This window comes from Amblyomma americanum, chromosome 5, assembly GCF_052857255.1.
Source record: "Amblyomma americanum isolate KBUSLIRL-KWMA chromosome 5, ASM5285725v1, whole genome shotgun sequence".
Classification (NCBI taxonomy): Eukaryota; Metazoa; Arthropoda; class Arachnida; order Ixodida; family Ixodidae; genus Amblyomma; species Amblyomma americanum.
The window spans coordinates 163,019,783-163,044,217 of NC_135501.1; the positions used below are offsets into that span (position 1 = coordinate 163,019,783).

General features: G+C 48.1%; 1 protein-coding gene across 2 annotated transcripts in view; it reads left to right on the forward strand.

Annotated features, from left to right (window-relative positions):
• Positions 1 to 14,169: 14,169 nt before the first annotated feature.
• LOC144132889 (penthalaris-like) overlaps positions 14,170 to 24,435 on the forward strand; it is a 29,531-nt gene continuing 19,265 nt past the window's right edge. For both annotated transcript variants that reach the window (XM_077665605.1, XM_077665604.1), the window contains exon 1: positions 14,170 to 14,277. In XM_077665605.1, coding sequence (XP_077521731.1) covers positions 14,220 to 14,277 — 58 coding nt within the window. In that variant the 5' untranslated portion in view covers positions 14,170 to 14,219. The remainder of the gene's footprint in view (positions 14,278 to 24,435) is intronic.

Consider the following 24,435-nt stretch of genomic DNA (forward strand, 5'->3'; position numbering starts at 1 on the left):
GCGTCTTGATGGAGTCTGGTAGTATGCCCTGCGCCCTATAGGCCGCGAGCATATCGCGACGAGCATCGGCGAACGCGGCACAGTGAAGGAGCAGGTGTTTTAGTGTTTCCACTGCACCACATCCGTCACACACATCACTCGTCGCGATTCCGTGTCGCACCCGTCGTTCCCCGGGCCACACGCAGCCAATGCGCGCGCGGAGGATCATTGCACGTTGTGAGCTTGTAAGTGCGCGACAGCCGGTGACACTGTCGATGCGCTCACCTCCCGCGATGCGTGGGTCAGGGTGCTGCTTTCGGAGATGGTTGTGGATAGCCGCACGCACGTCCTCCAGCGCAAGGGGCAGATCGCTGGCAGGTAGTTGGTGTGCAGCGGTCGCGAGGTCGTCAGCTTCTTCATTGCCAGCGATGCCGCAGTGACCGGGCACCCACTGTGCACACACGGCACAACCTCTCTGCGCGAGGCATTCGATGCGCGAGAGAATTTCCCGCACTTGTGGGGTACCGCGGCCGTTAGATTGCAGGCGGCTGAGGGCGGCGCGGGAGTCACACAGCAGAGCACTCCTCCGGAAAAAAAGAAAATTGGATTTTGGGGATAGAAAATGGCGCAGTATCTGTCTCACATCTCGGCGGACACCTGAGCCGCGCCGTAAGGGAAGGGATAAAGGAGGGACTGAAAGAAGAAAGAAAAACGAGGTGCCGTCGTGGAGGACTTTAGAATAATTTCGACCACCTGTGGATCTTTAACGTGCACTGACATCGCACAGCACACAGGCGCCTTAGCGTTTTTCCTCCATAAAAACGCAGCCGCCGCGGTCGGGTTCGAACCCGGGAACTCCGGATCAGCAGCCGAGCGCCCTAACCACTGAGTCACTGCGGCGGGTAAACGCCGCCGGGACGCTGGCGGTTTTAGAGCAATATAACCCTACTCAATGCAAAACTCCAGTTTCCGTCCTTGTGTTCGTACTACGTTCAAATGCCGTTCGGACTTCGCACTTTCATAACAAAAGCCTTAATTCAGATGCCGAAGCATACTTTGACTACGGCCAACGCATCGCAGCTTCCACCAAATTTCGCCTTGGTCATTACCAACATTTGGCCCACCCCATCCCAAAATTTATCCCATTAGCCTTCCCGGATTTTGGCCAAAATGGATGCAGTTACGTGTGTAAATGAGTCAGGGCAGGTAGTGTCCGCTGATCCAGATGATGAGAGGGAAATAACTAGAAGATTAAAAATGGCGTTCGGTGCAGATGGCAGGTTCTCTCTCATATCATGAAAGGCAGTTTACCAATATCCCTCAAGAGAAAAATATACAACAGCTGTATACTACCGGTACTCACCTACGGGGCAGAAACGTGGAGGCTAACAAAAAGGGTTAAACTTCAATTGAGGAAAACGCAGCGAATTATGAAAAAAATCATAGGTGTAAAGTTAAGAGACTGGAAGCGGGCAGAGTGGGTGAGGGAACAAATGTGGTTTGATGACATCCTAGTCAAAATCAAGAGGAAGAAATGGGCTTGGGCAGGACATGTGATGGGAAGGGAAGACATCCGCTGGTCCATAAGGGTAACGGAGTGAATTCCGAGAGAAGGCAAGCGTAGCAGGGGGCGGCTGAAAGTTAGGTGGGCGGATGAGATTAAGAATTTGCAGGCATAGGGTGGCAGCAGCTGGCAGAGGGCAGGGTTTGTTGGAGAAATGTGAGAGAGGCCTTTGTCCTGCTGTGGGCGTAGTCGTGCTGATGATGGGGAGCCATCTCAATAGAACACGAATCCGCGTTTGTTCCTTTGAGGGGAGGGGACTGGAGGAGTTTAGGGGAGAAAGGCGGAACGAGGCCATGAGAGCCGCAACAGTGCTTCAGTGCACTGCTTTAGTGCCTTGCTGCACCTGGCATTTGCCTGTAACATCTACTGAGGCGTTAGACATGGGTCCGGAGTGCCGGATCCCTATATGCACCAGCGGTGGCATCTACTAAAAGCAGGCAAATGCGAGGTGCGGCGAAGCACCGCAGTGCCACAAGGTTTCACTGTTCTCCGCGAGTGACAAATGTAGTTCGCTATGTTTCTATATTACTTTGCCATCAAACAGATAAGTATCATAATGTGTAAACTTATGAAATGCTATTGTTGTCCTTATTTTGTAGTATCATGTAACAATATATAACCGTCATATTCCTGCTGTGCTGTCAGTTATTTAAAGGAATGGGACCTTTTGTCAAGCTTCTTGTTCCGGTTCTTCCTTTGTAGGAAAGGAAATAAACTTCAAACTTCCACTTCACTAGTCTGGTCCTGTTGGGGGCGAGTAGCCTTTCTGATTTAAATGGGAGCATGCTCTTAAGTCGGCTTGGAAACTGAAATCCTGGGCAACGCATACTCTTGCAAGCCTGTTAGTCCAGTATAATGGTGTAATGAACACCTCGTGCATATGAAAACAAGAGGTTACGTGCAATCAAGTTGCAATGAGCCAACTTGCTGTGTGCTCCCGACAAACCAATCAGAGAAAAAAAATCACCGACTAGTTTCATGTAAGCTGACCTATTGTTAAAAATTATTCAAAGCATTGCTTCCTCAGCGTGCCACTGGCCCCGTAGAGAATCATCGGGCTCGACTCAGAGGAGATGTAGAACTCTGGCGGTCCCTTCATCGCAATAGAGCATTCCAAAGGTTAATGCACGAAATATAATGCCCCTGTCGCACGGGCATTTCGAAGGCCCACGAACCGATAGACTAAAGACTTAAGGGCCATTAAGCGCTGCCACACGTGCAGTTTCAATGGTGATCGAGTCAACTGTGCATCGCATAACTCTATTGAGATTTCAAGGGCCTTCGAGCCTTGCCCAAGTTTGCTAGTGCTGCTTCGCGCGGCGCCAACGGGCAATTTCATGCGCTATGCGTTCAAGGTACAAGACATGGACAAACATTATTCGTCTAAAGTTTCATGCAAGCAGTAAAGTATTAGTCTGTGCAATAATTTAAATATTTTATTGGTCTGGTTTAAAGCGAATTAATTCAATACTTCCACAGCAGAAGACTGAAACGCCAGCGATATCAGTGTTGCCAGAGCTTTACAAAACTGCGAGAGCAAATCGTACAAAAGGCAGTGTCCTTCAAAACGACGCAACTGGCCATTAATCATAACAAAAAACCTCCTAACTCCGAAACAGTGTATTTCAACATTTAGTTTATAGTAATAAAAATATTTTTCTTATTTGCGCAAAATCAAGACTAGCGATTGTGGCGCCGCGGCGCCGCACAAGTTTGGCGTAAAACACGGGAACCACTTCAATGGCCATTGGGATTTGCCGTGTATCAGCGACGCAACTCCTTCGAGTTCGATGGCGACTGAGCATCTCGCCGCAAGTTCTGGAATCGATGGCCATTGAAACTGGCCGTGTGACAGGGGTATAAGTCGTTGGTTTCGAGTGAAACAATGGAACCTGGATCGCTGCTTGCTGGATGAGGATGGGCGCTGGACAATTTGTGCCGACGAGGAGGACTTCATGTGGAATATTTATGAATTACATATACAGATGCATACAGAAATATAGCACGCTAACGTTCGTACGCGTAGCGCCTTGTCGACCGTCCAAAGATCTCGTAGCGTGACTCCGTATCCCGAGCCACGGAGCCTGGCTCCATGTCGTACCGCAGGTCTTACCACACACCACGAACCAAGGTAGGTACTGCAACGGGTATGATCAAGAAACAATACCTATCGGAGGGTCCCTGAGTCTGTCTACGGCATTCTTGAACTCGAGCGTCTTCTCGCCATTCCTGGTCTGCAGCACATCATAAGCCTGCTGACGAGGAGTGGTACTGCAGGACACAGAAGGAAGGAAGGAAGGAAGGAAGGAAGGAAGGAAGGAAGGAAGGAAGGAAGGAAGGAAGGAAGGAAGGAAGGAAGGAAGGAAGGAAGGAAGGAAGGAAGGAAGGAAGGAAGGAAGGAAGGAAGGAAGGAAGGAAGGAAGGAAGGAAGGAAGGAAGGAAGGAAGGAAGGAAGGAAGGAAGGAAGGAAGGAAGGAAGGAAGGAAGGAAGGAAGGAAGGAAGGAAGGAAGGAAGACCTCAGACGTTTCTGGCACATACCCACTACGGGGGAGTGGCCAAGACACAGGCGGCTAATTACTGGATACAGGAAAGTTTTGACGGGAAAAGGAGTGGTAATAGTATGTAGTCTGAGAGATTGGAAGAGGGAAGGAAAGGGGTCCAGTTATCTTGGAGATCAAAGACGGGACAATTGCTTAATGTGCATAATAGTACACAATGCCTGTAATGTTGCAATGTCGTACTGATTGAGGGCGGGAAAAAGAAATTAGAATGGGAGGACACAGAACTATGTGTCAATAAAGCGCTTTACCTCTGTATCTTTTTCTTTCTCTCGCAGGGGGTTCAGCAGAGACGATGTGAATGGAACAAGCCCCACATAATGAACCCCACTGTATATTCAACTTCGCTTCTGCTTCCTGCCTTCGTCAATTTTTCCGCACTTGTGTGTGCATAGGTAGTGTAGACGAACAGCATTAAAAAGTTTGAACGTTTCAGATTGTACTTGCTTTCTGTACCAGGCACAATGCCTTAATAAGTTAAATTTGATAAATACGAACTGTGTCCTCACAGAACATCGCACAAACACGACCCTGGTCCTGCACTAATAACGTTCATCTGCCAAGAAAACTGTTTAATTGAAGTCGGCCGCCTAAATTCTCCACTGTAGGTGAAGGCGTCTCAAACGCCGCACGCCTTCGCGCTGACCTTGCAATTTACAGAACACGGTGACGTAATTGACACCTGCGTCTTGGCCCCATAAATGTTCAAAATGCCTGCTACGAACCCAAAATAGAGCCCGGAGATATTTAGCGTATCATCAAAGATGCCATCATTTTCTGAAAAAAAAAAAATGAAGCACGAGGCTTCGGAAAGGTTGCATTTTTGGTGGTTACCCCATATCGCCATATAAAGTGCAGGCAGCTTTATGTAATAGATTAACCTGCAAAATCTCAAAATATTAGTACAAGCGATGGGCACCGACTACGCTGCTTGCAAGTGCTGAATAGTAAGCCCAAGGACCCATATTGCACTTTTAAAAAGAGAAAACATAAGTGCGCCGTTGCAATTTCTTCGTTTGTTGATTTTGCCAGATGCTTTATTTTTTGGTTGGCAGGTTGTTCGGTCGGTCGGTTGGCGACTGCCGCGGCAGGGATAGAACACGCGCCTTTCGGATCAGCAGTCGAGCACCGTAACCACCGAGCCACTGCGGCAGATAGATTATTTTATTGCCAGTCAGGAATATGTTCTCAAAGATGAGCTGTGGCGTTTCTAGCGCTTGGTAAGAGCACACGGTATAGTGATTCGATGGGCTAGCGCTACATGCGCACAGGGCCGTGAACCGTATTGGTCGCCTGGCTCGTGCAGCCCAGAGCGTGAAGAGATCACTGCATTCCAATCCCAATGTATTCTTTTCTAGAGGTGCGCAGTTTCAGAAATCTGTGCATCGCCACTTTTGAGGGGTACGGAGATCTGCACGTCTTTAACAGGGTTATGCTGTACCTTGCATTTCACCGTCGGAAAAACAATCTACAGGTTTATTTTATTTATGACATACTGCAGGCCGTGAGGCCCAAGGAGGAGTGAATTACAGAAAAAGATCACAAATTGAGCAAAAATACCAAAATGCAAACAGAACACGAGCAGCGGGAAATGGCATGAAAAGTCAAAAACCAAGCTAACACAACAAGCAAAAAAAAACTAACAATATTCACTTATCAGGTCAAGAGACCGTTCACACGAAGCTGGTAAGCTGTTCCAATCACTGATGGTTTGAGGGAAGAGTGCTGAAATAAGTTAGTCTTTGCAAAGTACGGGTTTTTTTTACGCTGTAATGTTCAGTTTTGCGACCAATTTTGTATGATTAGTCAGCAGCGTTGGAACTTTCATTTTACTGCCAGTTGTGAGTAACTTATTCCCTACTTTTCATGTATTACTGTCCGCGATGGCTAACGTATCCACCATGCTAAGATATCTCCCAGCCGCTGTGCGGAAGGAATACTTCATACCACCGCAAGGTGCCACTACCCGGGCTCGGCGGCAGCGTTTGCGTTTCCTGTCCCCCGTGGCACGCCTCGCTCTCTCTTCGGCGTTCGCGGGGCATGGAGATGAGTTGTCCTGCACTGTCAGGAGCCGGACACCTCGAGGAAGATGGCTCTTGTTTTCACCGGGGGTGATTGTAAAGAGGAATATTAATATCCAGTTCAGCGGCGTTTATATTACCGCGTTTGTATGTGCTCGACCTGTCTGACATCGGACTGTTTTCAAACGCTGCTCCCATCTTCCCGGCTCCTTTAAATCACACTCGTCTTAAAGTCCCAAAATATCCCACCGGGAGATCTCGGATCTCCCCAAGAAGTTCTATATTTCTCGCATACATGCCAGAAATGTCCCCACAACGCGATACGTCGAAAACGTTTTCTTGCGTTATTTTTTCTTGTGTGACATGAGGTAATCGTGTCGATTGTGTGTGCAATATTTCATATTGCACAAACAGCCGCACCGTTACCTCTTTGCTGTTAAGGCGGCGGTACCGCCCTGGCGGACACAAGTCGCCATTTCGGCATTGTTTAGGCAATCGTTGTGGCCCTCCTGCTTCCACTAAAAAAAATGAATTACCTTAGTGTAGGGGTTCACCCGCCGCGGTGGCTCAGTGGTTACGGCGCTCGGTTACTGATCCGGAGTACCCGGGTTCGAACCCGACCGCGGCGGCTGCGTTTTTATGGAGGAAAAACGCTTAGGCGCCCGTGTGCTGTGCGATGTCAGTGCACGTTAAAGATCCCCAGGTGGTCGAAATTATTCCGGAGCCCTCCACTACGGCACCTCTTTCTTCCTTTCTTCTTTCACTCCCTCCTTTATCCCTTCCCTTACGGCGCAGTTCAGGTGTCCAAAGATATATGAGACAGATACGGCGCCATTTCCTTTCCCCGAAAACCAATTATTATTATTATTATTATTATTATTATTATTATTATTATTATTATTATTATTATTATTATTATTGTTATTATTATTATTATTATTATTATTAGTGTAGGGAGCAATGCATTTATGTTTTTATGTTATGCGTTTCTAATACCCACGTAAAAATAAAACGGGCTCTACTTAATAATAATTGGTTTTTTGGGAAAGGAAATGGCGCAGTATCTGTCTCATATATCGTTGGACACTTGATCCGCGCTGTAAGGGAAGGGATAAAGGAGGGAGTGACAGAAGAAAGGAAGAAAGAGGTGCCGTAGTGGAGGGGCTCCGGAATAATTTCGACCACCTGGGGATCTTTAACGTGCACTGACATCGCACAGCACACGGGCGCCTTAGCGTTTTTCCTCCATAAAAACGCAGCCGCCGCGTCGGGTTCGAACCCGGGAACTCCGGATCAGTGAATGATTTTACATTTTCTTGTTTACAGAGAACTTTGAAAAAACGAAAGCTAAAGAGCCCTAAAATTGGAGCTCAGACAAAATTTGCGCACTCAACAAATAGTGCACAGCTTACAAATGTGCGAAATACGCGTTTTTTTTTTCATTTGAACCAGAAGCTAGGAGCTCTAAATGCATCATTTTTGTTCTTTTTTGAAGCGTCGGTTCTCAATAAGTAAGCATTGGAGCCAAAAACCGCTCCGAATATCACGAGATAAGGACCTCCTTAAGTCTGGATAAAGTAGCTCTGTTTTTGGCATGGCAGGTTTTTTTTTTAACTGCGCACGGGCAACCTGGTTCATGTAAAATGCTGTTTTATGCAATTTTTACTTTTCCCACTCCACTCGTACCGATCTTGATTCAATTCAATTTATTCAATTCATCGACCAGGTATTTCTGGATGGTATCCTGGATGAAAGCTGCTAACGTAAATGGACTAGATCTAAGAAACCAAAGCGAAAGCATAACGTGCAGAATACCATTTAGAAACCATCAGTGACTGCAAAGCATATGAAACGTAAGAAATGGTTAAATACAAGGCATAGAAACATAGTGAACGAAAAAATGCAAATGTCGGGAAATCCCTAACTACACAGATAAAGTAAACAGGAAAGCAAAAATGCATTGCATTGAAACAACGAGAAGAACACAGTTAATAACGACGCCGAGGTAAACAACAAAGCAAATAGCAGTAATAAGAATGCCATTAACACTTCATAAGTATTCGTATTTATGCAAAAGAACTCCGTACATCTTTATTTCGTGTGTGCAGCAAAGCCTAGCGTGACAGAGTTGATAGGTGACGAAATTCATATAGGTTACCTTTGCGGATGATGAAATATGTTTGGGAAAGCGGTCACTATTGGACTCCATCTTCCAATATTTGCTACATAACGAACAATTCTTTTTTGTATTATGAACAATTTATTCATTCTGATCCTTGTAGTTTTATTTGATACCTGAAAGGCCCCTGGTATGGGGCATTACATTAGTTACATGTAGCCCACATTAAACCAGAAGAGTTTAAATGTGATTGGAACAATGCATAATAAATTTCGATTTTACATTTTAGTGGAAAAGTGTCATGGCATCTTGACAGAGAACCTGCAACTGAAGAAAGTTTTCTGCAGAGGTAGTCATTGCGGACATCCCAAGTCATGTTAGACGAAAAATATACTCCTAATGTTTCATGCTCACTAACAATATTAATGATTTCTCCATCAAAGCTTAGCACATATTTCTGGTGTACAGCTTTATTCTTAGCACGAAATCTTTTTCTGCATTTAACTGAAGTCGGTTTGAGAGTCACCAGGCTGATAATTTTTCTGGGGAGATCTAACGCTTCGCTATGAGATACTATGAGGGCCAGCGACACGCAGAGTAATGTCATCGGCCTATATAGTAAACTGGATCGTTCTTACTATGTTAATAATATTATTAACGAATACATTAAACAGTACGGAGCCCAGTACACTTGTTTGCGGTAGGCCAAGAAAGATTGGCAGTAAGTCAGAAGTTTCATCATGGATAGATAACGACTGAGTTCTGCTACAAAGTTAGCTTTCAATTCGTATTCAAACTACGCATACTGTCGGAAAGTAGATACATTGATGTTTAAAATGAAATAAAACTTGTTTTTCTAGCGCAGGTTGGAGGACCACAGCGAGAGGACAAATTCATTGTCAGCGACGACCAGCGGCCACCTCCGGGGCGGGCCCTGCACCCTATACTGAATGTTGTGCACGGGGGTGCTGACAGACAGCAAATGCATGCGTGTGTGCCATTTATTGCTCAGTACAGCGCTGGGCCTTGTAATGTAACCAAAAGTATGTCTGCAGTGTGATTCAGTGATCAAGTGCCCAGTGTGATCGTTCCGGACTCTGTCTTTTCTTGTCCCCCAACATCAATCTGTAGCATCCTCATTATTTAAACTTGCATTTTTTACATGCTGACCTTGTAGGTAAATGGCGTAGGTTTCATACGGCTTTACTGGACTCACTATGGTTCTATGAGATTCGTCCGTCAGCTCAAAGAGGATCTAATGTCACAATTGCAGGACACATTTTTCTCTCAACCTGTACATATCATGAACTTCGTCTTGTAATGAGCGTCAGCACACAGTGAAGCTTTTTTGCTCGTCTCCTGTCGCTCACCACGCCGAACGTCACAAGAGCGTACAGGGAATGCAAGCAGAGACATTTCAACTTATTATTTCACAATCCTATCATTTAAGTCAGTAGCGCATGATATTTCAAGTAGAGCCCACAAATAGATACCCATTTCAAGCGCATATGATCGAGCCTGTACACCGGGCCAATTCTTTAAGTGTATCGCGCGACCATCGACCCTTCGGCTTGTCAGCGCCTCGCCACGACGCGGATTGATGAAAGAAGCGAGAATAAGCGCACCTAGCTGTTGCCATGTGTTGTGCATGTGGCCCACATGTGTTAGGCACGTGTTACACATGCGCTTGTACTCGCTTTTTTTCTCAGCTCCGCGTTGTGATAAAGCGCTGACAAGCTGACGGGTCTCTGGTCGTGCGATACAGTTAAAGAAATGCTAGAGTTTAAACAAGCAGTCGACACCAGTGATCATCATTTCTATACGGTGGATTCTGGGAAGTTTCACAGAGCATGCAAGCGCATGTCGAGAACACTGACGCTGCTACCGGGTTCGAACCCGACCGCGGCGGCTGCGTTTCGAAGGAGGCGAATCGCAAAGGCGCCCGTGTGCTGTGTGATGTCAGGGCACGTTAAATATCCCCAGGTGGTCGAAATTATTCCGGATCCCTCCAGTTGTGGCACCTCTTTCTGCCTTTCTTCTTTCACTCCCTCCTTTATCCCTTCCCTTACGGCGCGGTTCAGGTGTCGGCCGAGATGTGAGACAGATACTGCTAATTTTCCTTTCCCCAAAAGCCAATTTGCAGTTTCATTTGCACGCCTCTGTTCAAGAAGCCGCGGACAAAAGTCACTGCCTTCAAGAGCCCACTCTTACACATCGCCAGCGTAGCAGTAAAAACCACCAACTGAGATCCACCACACTGCCTCGGCTCACTCGAGCCCTCATCTCCGTAGGCCCAGACAGCCGTCAACAGCACAGCCACCTCTGCCGTACAGCTTCCAGGCATAATTTCCAAAATCCTGAGTTCGCTTAGGGATACTGAGGACCTTTTCCGCCCACCTCGAACAGGCCGTCTTTCCCCACCAACCCGCATGCCCATACCCACCCCGAAAACGTAAACCACACGCTGTTCCCTCACCCAGACTACCCATACTCACCTGCAGTCCCTTCATCTGGGGTAGACAACATATAAATCCCCACTACACATCGCCCAGTGGAACTGCCGCAGTCCACGCGCAAGCGCCACTGTTTACAATGTATCCAAATGTTTTCCACCTGATGTCCTGCTCGTCTCCGTACAAGACACACAGAGCTCAGCCAACCCAGCATTCTACACACGAATAAGCACTCGCTACCGTACATGCCACCCTTGTTGTCACCTGCATAGTAAAAAAAAAAAAACTACATGCGCTTTCGAGAGCCTTGCAGGCAAAGCAACTCCTCCGGTGCACGCAACTCATCGGGATAGCCACAATTTGCTGGGCCACAGCGCCGAGAGTAACTGAGTCATCGTTATTATAAAAACTTGATATCGATATTACATTCGCAGGCCTACACCCCTCTCAATAAATAAGGAAACTCGCAGTAATAATTAAAGAGTTAACTACCCAATATAAGTTAACCAGCTTACTAGTTCGCACATCTTAACTGTGTTCTGATGTGCCACACCGCTGACTATGCTATGCCGAAAAAAAAAACGACCTTCTAACTGAAAAAGCATATATTTTTAAAAACTCCAGAACATCTCTAGCGAAACACCCAGTATTGTTTCATACCTAATAATTGTGAACAAAAGCAATTTTGCGCGGGAAACCAATTATGAACAATTTTTTTTTCATATAATGTAAAATTTCGCTATAGCAATCAATATATCCGCAGATCACCCTTCGGCAGTCTCGTATTTTTTTCTAATAAACGTTTTTTGCAACTGTCAAGAGCGTTCCCCATTGGTGTTCTATGGCAGTCTTAACTGCCCTATACGATCGATGGAAACACTTTAAAAGAAAGATTTTGTTGCATATCAGAATTATGGACCATTACCTTCAATATTTCGATAACAGTGTCCTACAATTTTCCAATTCTGAAAATTCTTGTCGGACCCGCCGCGGTGACTCAGTGGTTAGGGCGCTCGACTACTGATCCGGAGTTCCCGGGTTCGAACCCGACCGCGGCGGCTGCGTTTTTATGGAGGAAAAACGCTAAGGCGCCCGTGTGCTGTGCGATGTCTGTGCACGTTAAAGATCCCCAGGTGGTCGAAATTATTCCGGAGCCCTCCACTATGGCACCACTCTCTTCCTTTCTTCTTTCACTCCCTCCTTTATCCCTTCCCTTACGGCGCGGTTCAGGTGTCCAACGATATATGAGACAGATACTGCGCCATTTCCTTTCCCCAAAAACCAATTATTAAAATTCTTGTCCGATAAAGTTGTACATGCTAGAATGGACGCGCAGTACATGTCCGATCCGGGCGGCCGTGGTGCGATTATGGTGACGAGTTTCACGAAGTTGACGCCACAGTGCGGCAGCGCCTCGAACTATTCGATGGGTGATCAGTGCGTAGAGTCGCATCGCTTGCTTCGTTTTAACTGTGGTTGTTAGGCACATTAATATGCTGCCCTCACAGTTTCGTGTTAACGGCATTTTTTTTGTACTCAGTTCATATCACGTTGGACAGCTTCTAAAGTATCCCTGCTGCTGCTGAGACCAATTAAGTTGCAAGTATCATCACAACTACCTCCACAAGCATGGTTTCGTTGACTGCCGATCAAAAGCCTCTCCCATAAATTTCCAGTTATCTCTGTTCTCCTCAAGGCGGAGCCACCGTATCCCAACGGCGTCTCTTCCCTACCCCCGCCACTTTATCTCCCCACACTGCCTTCTTCGACACCCGGGTATTAGGGTGAAAACACTACTCCGAAGGATCAGCCCCGAGCAAGATCTTGCGAGCCAAGTGAAATAAATAAAAATGAATGAAACAAAAATCCGCGACTGGGATTCAAACCCGCGGCAGCGCGTGTTCGAGTAGGAAGTGGTCGGCTCTTCTGCTCATGGCTATAAATCCGAATAACACGATCTGAAGATGACTCGTAGTGATAATTGCTGATCTGAATGTGCAGTGTGTTGTAACGCAAAGTAAAAAGTTCACTCCTCCTTGGAGAAATCGCGCAGCTTTTTCCCTTTGCGTCTCACTTCTTCGTCCAAACAGACTTTAAACGATTCGAAATCCTTTAACTTAGATGCATTGCTCAGAACTTCTGTTTTCAGGTTAAAATTAAAAAATGTAACTATTATTGGCTGATGGCTATCAGGACAGCGCTGGTCTAAGCGGTGCACTCTTTCAATGTCGCCAGCTCGAATACCAAGATGAGTGCTTAAAAATTTCTTAACAATGCGCTCAGATTCATGGTCAATTTCAGGAAGTCTGTTATCTTAGACAACATAAATTATTTCAATGTTTGTTCTGCGGATGTTCACCTTACATTCGTGCACAGTTGCGGTCGCGGCGTCAAAGCCGTTGTTGAGCCCCAATTCTCTCTCTAGGCTTTCTTCAGTGGCGCGCATACGGAATCCATGCCATTGATTTGCTTATTCATTTCCTTCAAGCCCTATAAAGGGCACATACTTTTCGGAAATAGTACAAAAATTGTCATTTGGTACCCGTGCTGCCATCTGTCGGCAAGAATTTCAAAACATTGTGTGGACGAGCTCCACTCGCATTAAACTGGAGACAGAGTGATAGTGCACACAACAACCTGGACTCGTCATGAGCCAGAAATGACAGCGAGCTAATGACGAGCCTGCCTCGTCCAAGTCCTCTAGGCGGTTAAAGACGTTGTTTCAGCGGTGCAGTTTTAGCAGCGTCAGCACGTCGTCGATCTTACGGCCAGGATTTGCTTTCAAGTCGCCCACGCAAAGTAAGAGGATATTTAAGCAAACGGACAGCAAAAGTAAGGAAGGTCTACGACATATATCCCGTTGAAGGCCAGATTCTCTGAAATGGTCCTCAGGGGAGCAGTGAAATATTTAGCATGCCAATAAAAAAATCACGGAGGAAACCTAAGATTACGTATATGGTTTCAAGGCGAAATCATTAGGCTTTAAATTTATTTTTGTTTTCTTTCTTTTTACTGACACACCTACTTATTAGCACACGGTCATAAGGCAATGCATGCACTAGGTTCACCTTCATTCGCTAAGAAGCAACACGGTCCTGTGGCCTATGTGCTCGCCTCGCCTTCTGGATATCCTTGGTTAAACTCCTCGCACCTTCGGAAGAAATTTTCTTCGTTCCTAATGACGTCATTGGGAGTTTTCTGGGCCACTTTTCTTGGCCACCGACGCCGAGTTTCGTTGCTAATGGGCCATACAAGGCCTTAAAAGAACCGATGCGTGCACGGTACGTGCACACGTCAATATCCATCTCAACAACGGTACAATAGTCAATTACGGCATAGTTGTGAGAGTCGTGTCACTACTTAATAGGTGAGAAATAATTTTTGTCGACTGCATTACGCACAGTAACCACAGACGACCGGTCGCCAGCTGCGCGCGCACATTCCTAAATACCGGAGTATCGTCTCACTATATAAGCGGCTGGAAACCCGCCCTTTTGCGGGGTGATCCTGTGGTAGAAGTTGCCATGCGCCTCCTCGTTGTCATTATCGGTGCACAATCGCTGGTAGCCTTGCCACTTGCTGGTACGTACATCGCCTTGTATTTCTGCTTCAGCGAACAGCTTTCACCTTAGGAAACACAATAATGGCACGCGCTGAAATTGTACGGGATAAACGCCAAGAAGTGACACTTGTTTCGAGGCTAGTTGGTGCATAGTTCTATGTACAATTGTTAGCGCAAAAATAAGAGGCAATCACAAGAAAGGTGGACAAGACAAGCGCGTTGTCTTGTCCGCCTTTCTTGTGATTGTCTCTTATTTTTGCGCTCACATTTGTCAAGAAGTACTTTGGTTTGGACTAGTTGGCTCACAGCTGTAGTTGATGTCAGGACGGCGCGAAAGGGACAAGGACAAGATAGGCACAAGAACACAGCAGGAAAGATGCCTACTTACAATTCAGGTTTATCCGCCCACACCCTTACATTTTATGAGGCAACCCGAGCCGTATCACAGTATAGCCTAGCAGAAAAAGAAACAATGCGAAGAATAAGAAATTGTCAACAACAGTCATAATTCAGAACGTAGGCGCTACTTCTAAGAGACAGGCAGAAACAATTCAGCACTGCACATCTATAATAGCAGACTTGGTGAACTTAGTCGCAAGATCATCTGAGCGCAAAGCCAAATAGGAAGGAATTCATCCTCAAAACAGAGACGCACACTTGGCCAAGGCGAAAAAGGGCGCAATCTCAAAATTTCTGCGTTAACAATCCGGTGAAAGCAGGAATGTTGAGATTGCGCCTCGCATCTGTCTCGCATCTGTCTCGCTTCTTGATGGACACCTGAACCGCGCCGCAAGGGAAGGAAATTTCGAAATATGGTCGAAATTGTTCGCGAGCCCTTAACTACGGCCCCTCTGTCTTCCTTTCGTTTCTTGGTCGCTCCTTTATGTCTTCCCTTACGGCGCGGTTAGATCTCCGCCGACATGTGAGACAGATACTGCGCCATTTCCTTTCCCCAACGACCAATTTTCATTTTCAAGCAGCATTCCTAGTTGACGATCAAACGCTTCATCTGTCATACCGCGAGAAGTCGCCGACCTCAGGCGCATTGCATGGTGTATAGACGCAGAGACGCCAGATTCGATACGCTCGACGCCAAACGCCGGTAGACTATTAAGAACGCTCATAAGTGTTTCGGCCTGGATATGCTACCGTGAACCACGAGGACGAACAAACATTTAGTATTTGTCATATGACAAAGAGGGTAGGGGTTAGGGATGAGGCTTAGACAGGTGCGTGGGCCCTTGCGACGGCGCTAGGTGGCTTGAAGACCATGTTTCTTGGCGACCTCCAGGGCCTAACCCACTATCCGGAGTTGTACCTCCGGGTGAGGGCTGAGCAACGTAGTCTCCCACTGACTTTGGTTTGAGACCTGGAAGCTCGGAGGTGGTGGGCCTTCTGGGCACTCGAATAGAAAGTGATTGAGATTTGTTTTAGAATGAGTGCAGAGTGTGCAGCGGGAGTTGTATCCCGTTAGACACATCAAGGAGTATATAAGTATTTAGGAATGCCCCCGTCTGAATCTGCAGCCAGGAAACCTGCTCTGCTTTGGTGAGATATTTGTGCGGGGATGGGCATCTGAGTCGATTGTTTCGATAGTGGACGGTTATTTCATGGGAGGTTACCAGGCGCTGCCTCCTGAACCAGGGGCACTTGTCGCTCTGTGCTCGGTTGACGAATCCTCAGGCACATTCATGAGCTGCCGTGTTCCTTGGGTGGGAGGTATGTGCTAGAACCCATATGAGCTGGAGCCGTTCGGTTGATAATCCGCCTTTTTCATTTTCCTGTGCTGCCACCTCGCGTACAGCGCTGGAAGCACATTGGAAGGGTACGGTGCGCCCAACCCGGCCGGATTGAGTGCCGCTGCAGAGCACGTTTTGTAGGAATCTGTCAACGATTGCGTGTCCTGGGCAGCACCTGATGCCTGGAGGACTTCTAGGATTGACTGGTGGCTGTGTGCGAAGTCCGAGGCAAGCTGCTAAGCCTACCGAAGAGCAAATTCTTCAGTATCTCCGATCATGCGGCATGCGATGCGATCGCCAGCTGAGCAAGGGCTGCCGCTTCCGAGATGAAGGCTACATTCGGAACATAATGTTCAATGAAATATCCCCGATCAGTGAGAATGGCATTTTCCGCTGTATATGTCTGCCATCCATGAAAGTTGGCTACTACATCGTGCACGCCGTAGCACAGAAAACGACTGGGGACAACAGTTTTCACAATCCCGCCGCGGTGGCTGAGTGGTTATGGCGCTCGGCTGCTGACCCGAAAGACGCGGGTTCGATCCCGGCCGCGCCGGCAGAATTTCGATGGAGGCAAAATTCTAGAGGCCCGTGTACTGTGCGATGTCAGTGCACGTTGAAGAACCCCAGGTGGTCGAAATTTCCGGAGCCCTTTACTACGGCGTCCCTCATAGTCTGAGTCGCTTTGGGACGTTAAACCCCACTAAACCAAACCAAGTTTTCACAAGCAATCGTTGTGCTCAAGCGCTTCCGAATAGCTACACAAAGATAAAACCACAAGCGTACTCGCAACATGGCAGCTCTGCTAGCATTTTACTTTATTTTCCCACAGCACACCGCTGCATAGGTTAAACAAGCATGCGCGTCCATAAAGACGTGCGCGAGAAGCGCACATTGAGCCATTCCGACGAAACCACGCAAAACTTTTCATCGTGGATATGATTCGAACACACGCATAACGCACCTTCTTCTTCTTCTGCCTCTTAATACATGGGCACATACCCACATGGAGGTATTGGCCAAGACGTAGTGGCATAAACAAGGAAATTTCCTTAGGAGATTACGACAAAATTGTAGCACTATGCGTGAATGCTCTTGTAGCTTCTTTTTCGTTGCCCGCTCCACTGCGCGTTGAAAGCGGCTCACAGCACTTGCCCATTTGGCCTTCTTGCTTGAGAATGCAAAAAGCATCGGAATGAAGTCTGGGTGCCGCGGTGACATTCGAGGCCTTCCTGCCCATCAATAAAACATTTCGTGATGGACTGCACACGCATTTAACCACAGTACCTCGTCCGCACCTGTCACAAAGTGATTCTCGCACAGTCTTGACGGTGCCCAATGGCGGCCACGATCGTCGAGCCGGCGAACGGCTTTTATCCACGCTTCGCGTTGAAGGCGGTCCCGGGAAGCGTTCGGAAAGCGAAAAAAATACGAGTGTGCTTCCCTTTACATATTGGGCAATGCAGCCGTATGCAACACATGTCGTAGGCATTGCCAAATGCGTCGCACTGAACGCTCGACGGCTGCAGCAACGCACCCCGCGTTGGAAGCCGGTTTGTTTACACTTCCACGGCCGGTCTCGAGTGGCGCACGACCCTTCCAATATGTTTCGCGACACCGCCGCCAGGGGATGGGCGCATGCGCAGTCGCGTCGTGAAAAAGGCAGATTTGGCTCTTGCCAGGATGGAGAGAGCTGGGGTATGAAGCCTTCTCTTAAGTTCCTGATTCCTGACTTCTAATCACTGAGGATGTATCCGGCCTTGGTGCCGGCTATGGCACGCGCTATGACCGCCTCCTCAGCCTATGTCGATAGTCGGGCGTTGAGGGAGATGGCCGTCACTACGGATTGTACGTGGTTGCCTACGACCGCGAGTGCAAATGCTTCCTTGTCGGGGTATTCGGCTGCGTCCACGTGAACCGTTTCCGGCAAGTGGGAGTAGGTTGTGTGCAGCGCATTGGCTCTTGCGGCGCGTCGGCCTTGCTCATGCACTGGGTGCATGTTTTTGGGAAGGGGAGGAATGAACATACGGCTGATAATTTCGTCAGGAAGCGAAAGTTCGGGGCTAGCCGTGGTGGTGTACCCAATTTTAAGTTTTCTAACAATAGCCCATTCCTATGGTCGTGTGGTAGAGGCGTTCGTAGAGAGCTGCAAGATGCGCCTCAGCCAGTTCATCGACCGTGTTACATGTACCCCTAGCTAGAGCAGTTTTTCGGTGAGGGTATTTGATAGGTGGAGAGCTGTTTTATATGCCCCGCGAATTATTCTCTCTGAAGACTTTCTCAGCTCGGGAGAGATCAACGCAAGGGTAGTACAGGTTACACGGCTGAGGACGAAGACCTTCAACAGTCGCCGTGCGTCCGCACCTCCCTCATTCCTCTGTGTTAGTAATTCTGCGGATGAGGAGAGACTTACTGTTGGCACTTGCTTTGAGTTGGCCAATTAGCGCATAGACTGCTGTTTTGCGCACTAAACGCGGCCAGATCTCAGTTCAAATACTGCCGCCAGAGCCCACGTCATTGTTTCTGCCCTGTCACATTCGCAACATCTTTGAACGCGGCTACGTTCACGAGTGCCACGATTTAGAGCGCTGTGGTCGCTGCGTGCGAGCGGAGTCTCTCGTGGCATTTTTTCATATGCTTACGGTCTTCCTTCTAAACGCGGGAAAAACTAATGTAAAGTACATATTCCCACACTGATCACATTCTGCGAGCTTATAGAAGGCTTGAACGAACCTCCGATAACAGGCGAAAAGCCCCAGAAAACGCCGCAAGCTTCGTTTATCTGTTGGCTGAGGAAATACAGCAACGGCGGCCGTCCTTACTGGGTCGGGGCTAACGCCCTGAGCGCTCAAAATATGGCCAAAAAACTTGAGCTCCCTAAATGCGAAGCGGCACTTTTCAGGCTTGAGAGACAGACCCGCGGAACGAATTGCCTCGAAAACAGCACGCAAACATTTCAGGTGCTCATTATGAAAAAACCTGGCGCTAACAAACGACGACACAGAGGGGACACAGCGCTACTCGCAACTACAAGAAATTTTATTCAGAGGCTTCTATATATACAACAAAAACCAAAACAACCCAAAGTAATCGCACGGCACTTGCCAACCGATGTACAGGAAGAGATTAACACACGGATTTCAATCGCTCTTTCAAATAACTTATCTCTCCTTCAGACAATCCAACTGAAGGGTCACTGACACATGTATGCCCCGTTTCCGCGATATGATAGGCTTCAACAATCTCCCGCGTTACACGATCTCGGTGACGAAAAAGAACACACGTTTTGGAAAAAATGGGAGAACATTTCTTCTTGCGCTTGCTGCAGTCACGACAATGGATAACCATACTATTTGAAGTGTCACCTCTTTCCAAAGCTCCAGCATGCTCCATCAGCCGCACATTCAAACATCGACCACTCTGGCCTATATACACCTTTCCGCACGACAAAGGGACTTTGTACACTGTGCCCACTTTGCAAGCGACGTATGGTGATAAATGTTTGACAGCACATCCTCCTTTTCTTTTCTTTGCACTCTGCTCCATCCTAGCTGCAATCGCAGGGCATAACGTTGAAAGTTTTTTGGGAGCCTAAAACATGACAGGGATTCCATACCTGCTGGCAACTTTGTTAATCCCGTGTGAAAGGCGATGAACGTACGGTACTACAACGGGTTTGCTGTGCTCTTCTTTTGTGTCGTTCTTTCCCTGGCCTTTCACCCAGCGAATAACTTTCTCGCTGGCTCTGCCGATCACGTGACCTGGATAACCACTATCACTCAGTCTTTCCACCTGATACTCGATGCTTTCCTTGATGCGATGGTGACAAGACTTTGATGCAGCCGACTTTAAACACGAGACCGTGATCCCATCCATTTCAGGTGCTCCTCGAACGTGTCGGAGAAAATCACGACGTCGTCGAGATACACAAGGCAGTACTCCCACTTCAGGTCAGCTAGTACGGTGTCCATCATACGTTGGAACGTTGCAGGGGCTGAACACAAGCCGAAAGGAAGCGCCTTAAATTCGTAAAATCCGTCAGCAGTAAGGAAGGCGGTTTTTTCTCGGTCACGTTCGTCGACCTCGATTTGCCAATAACCGCTACGCAAGTCGAGTGACGAAAAGTAGGTAGCATGGCGTAGGCGGTCTAATGAGTCATCAATGCGCGGCAGTGGATATACATCATTTTGGTAACGTTGTTGAGACGTCTATAATCTACGCTGGACAGTAGGCTACCGTCTTTCGTTGCGACGAGAACAACAGGTGATGCCCAGGGGCTCGTCGATGGTTGTATGACGTCGTCGCGAAGCATTTCGGCAACTTGGCGCGAATGGCCTCACGTTCCTTCGACGAAACACGATCAGGACGCTGACATAGCGGTCTCTGGTCACTATCGACGATAATTCGATGCTTAGTTATTGGCGTCTGACGAACCTTGGAGGTTGACGCAAAACAGTCGCGGAAAGAGTCAATAAGGCTTTCCACGCGGCGTTTACGATTGGTCAGAAGGTCAGGGTTCACGTAGGGCTTAGTGGCTGTTGCCATGTCCTGTTCCGCTGTTCCTGGCTCCGTTGTGGATAAGGCATATTGGCCGGCATGCTCGCCAAGTTCTTCAAAATGGGCAATCACTGCAGTGTTTTTCGTCAAATGTTGGGGTTCGCAACTAAAGTTGGTCACTAAGAGCTCGGTACGCGCATGAACAAGGTCGACAAGGGCGCGAGCAATGCAAACTTGCCGAGACAATAGCAGCGACATGTTCGCTTCGGCAATGCCCCGAGTAACGAAGCTGGTATCACACTGGACTGTGACAAACTTGCTTGCTCTTGGCGGTATCGTTGTGTGGCCGTCAGATATGCGAAGTGCAATCCTTTGCGGCTCGGGGTCGGTATCAACGGCTCGCTGTGTCGAAAATGATACCAACTGCTCATGCAGGTTGATTACCACCCCACACTCTTTAAGGAAGTCCATGTCGAGAATCAGTTCTCTGTAACACTCTCGTAGCACGGCGAAGGAGCCAATGAAAGTTGCACCGCGGATCTTTATACGGCAGGTGCAGACGCCAACCGGCGTTACCACATGGAAACCAGCTGTGCGTATCTGCGGCTCATGCCAAGGTGTTAGAACCTTTCTCATGGTCGTGGCTAGGTGGCTGCTCATGACAGAAAAGTCAGCTCCGGTATCCACGAGTGCTGACACGTCATAGCCATCGGCGACAACAAGAATTTCCGCGGCGGAAACAATTCTTTGACAACTCGTCGGTGAGGTCTTTGGTGCCGTCGTCGATGGGATCGTCGCTGAGGTCGTCGGCGTGTCGTCGACGCGGTCGTCGATGGGATTGTCTTTGAGGTCGGCGGTGAGATCGTCTTTGAGGTCGGCGGGTGGGGTCGTCGGCGTTCGGGTCGTCGCATAAAGTCGTCGGATGGAGGCTGTTCACTCTCTGCGGCAGCGGCGGTCCTACCCACGGAGGACGCCGTCTTCAATTTCCCGGGCGGGGGGACATGCCTCTGAATTGGCCAGAGGATGATGCGTGACTGGGTGAAGGAGCCCGTCTTGGAGACGGCGGCCTAGACTGACGTCGTGGAGGCGTTGAGGGCAGCACATGATCGGCCAGGTCTGTTCAATGTCCTGTACAAGGTACTCTATAATTCGGGTCAGGAACATAGCAATGCAGAATGTCTCTTCCGAGCTCCTCTTCCGTGCCCACCAGATGAGTCCGACGACGATTCTGCTTTCCTCGGCGCTGTCATCACGTCCGACCTTGCCCGCCACCAGAGGGCCGACTGCGAACTGCTGCCTCTAATCGAGTACCTCGAAGGAACTGCTCCGTCTCCGCCCAGACTCTTCTCGCGCGGACTTTCGTCGTTTTGCTTAATAGATGGAGTCCTCTACAGCAAAAAATACGGCCCGACTGAAACTGCGCATCTCCTCGTTGTGCCAACCGCGCTTCGTCAGGAGGTTCTCGCTGCATGCCACGACGACCTTTCTTCTGGCCACCTCGGTTTTTCCAGAACATTGGGACGCCTCCGCCATAAGTACTACTGGTCTCGGCTTGCTGCGGTCGTCCAACGCTACGTTAGAAGCTGTCGTGAGTGTCAACGACGGAAGATACCGCCGACAACACCGGCCGGCCTTCAGAAGCCAACTGATCCACCGCGAATCCCATTTCAGCAGGTCGGCATGGACTTACTGGGCCCATTCCCAGTGTCCTCCATGGGTAACCGGTATATTGTTATTGCCACGGACTACTTAAGCCGCTACTGTGAAACCAAGGCTCTTCCCCGTGGCATCACGGCTGAAATTGCACAGTTCTTTCTTCACCACATTGCGCTTCGCCACGGCGCCACCGCGGTTGTAATAACTGACCTGGTAACCGCGTTTACGTCGGCTCTTACACATGATGTCCTGCGCCTCAGTGCCACCAGTCATAGAAAAACGACTGCTTACCATCCTCAAACGAGTGGCCTGACTGAGAGGCTGAACAAGACCATTGCAGATATGATGTCTATGTATGTCGACGCTGACAATCGCAACTGGGACGAAATGCTCCCTTACATAACGTTTGCGTATAACACCGCCCACCAAGAAACTAAGCGCTTCACTCCCTTCCGTTTGGTGTATGGCAAGGACGCCCTGACCATACTGGACGCCATGCTGCTCCCGGGATTGTACCCCCTCGTCTGTCACAGGCGCTGACCAACTCGTTCGTGATGCAGAAGCCGCTCGCCGCCTTGCTAGACAACGGATTCGCTACCAGCAGACAACTGACGCATGGTGTTGCAACCTCCGCCGCAGGGAGGTGATTTACAAACCCGGCGAGCACGTTTGGGTATGGAGCTTTATACGTTTGCATGGGCGCTCTGAAAAGCATCTGCGCCGCTACTTCGGCCCCTACGAGGTGCTACGTCAACTCAGCGATGTGAACTATGAAGTGTACCCGCAAGGAGTTGTCCGCTCTTCTCGACCGCCCAAGTCTGAATTCGCCCACGTGTCCCGCATGAAACCGTATTACGCCCGTTAGCCATTTCCGGGGTTCACACTCAGTGCCGACGCCACACGCGCCTTCGCACTTTCGGTGCCTCCATACTGTTTTTCCCCCTTGCCGGAGGCATACAGGCGATGCCTCTTGAAAGGAGGGGGGCAATTCTGCGAGCGCCGCCATGCGGCCGAGCGGCATGGGCATGACTAGGCTCGTGTGGGAGCGAGGAAGAAGACATTTCCGCTCGGACTCGCGCTGCTGGTCGTCTTGGTCATCCGATTAAAAGCCCCTTTTGTGTCGCCCTACGTTTGTCGGTGACAATATATAAAGAAATTCATGAATTAGACGCTTCTCTTGGGACGCTCGATTACTTGGCACTGAAATTTTTGCCCGAAACACAATAGCTAAAGAACTATTGTGTTTCATTTAAGTACTCAGTTGAATAAAATACAAAATTACTCTAAATATATTAAATGGTCGACGGTTAATTGGTTTGCTCATACAAGGTAGTGGCCAAGTACTACACCAGGGTGGCCAAATCCTGGACATCAAGGAATTAAAAAAAGACCAATCAGCTTACTGTCCGTTTCCTGTAAGTTATTTACGAAGGTGATCGCTAATAGACTCAGGGCAACGTTAAAATTGAATCAACCAAACAATCAGGCAGACTTTCGTAAAGGGTACTCGACAATATACCGTATTCACACTCTCACTCAGGCAACAGAGAAATGTGAAGAGTATAATTAACCTCTAAATATATATCATTTATAGATTACGAGAACTCATTTGACTCAATCGAAATTTCGGCAATTTATTTATTTTTGATTTGTACATACTGCAGCCCCTAGATGGGCTATATCGCAGGAGTGGGCATATTCATTCAAAAACTAAACACATTCTAGCAAAAATTAAAACATCAAAGTTGAATTCCTTTATCTCTTCCCCTACGTCGCGGTTCAGGTATCTGCCGATATGTGAGGCATATTGTGCTATTTCATTCCCGAAAAACCAATTTTCATTTAATTTCATTTCAAAGTTGAATGTATAGGGAACATTACACAAATTGGGAGCATGGGTGCAGTAAATAGATTACGAATCAGTTACGGACTGTATAAAATAGTCTATAGGGAAAGAACACACTGACGCGGGCCATGTATTCCAGTGTTCGATGGTGTGCGGAAAGAAACTATTTAAACAAATTAGTGCGAGCAAAGTATGGTGAAAAATTAGGATTATGATAACTTCTTGTTGACGATGGTATGGCACTCGTGATGTACCTGTCGCTTGAGAGTAGAAAGTGCGAATTAACGACACAGTGCAGAAACTTTCACGATTCTAGTTGCCGGCGAGTGGTGAGGGTAGTTATTTGTAACGATTTCATGGCAGAAGTGGGTGAAAAATCACTGCGACGTTTATTACATATGAAGCGAACTGATTTCCTTTGGATGGCTTCAATTTTCTTA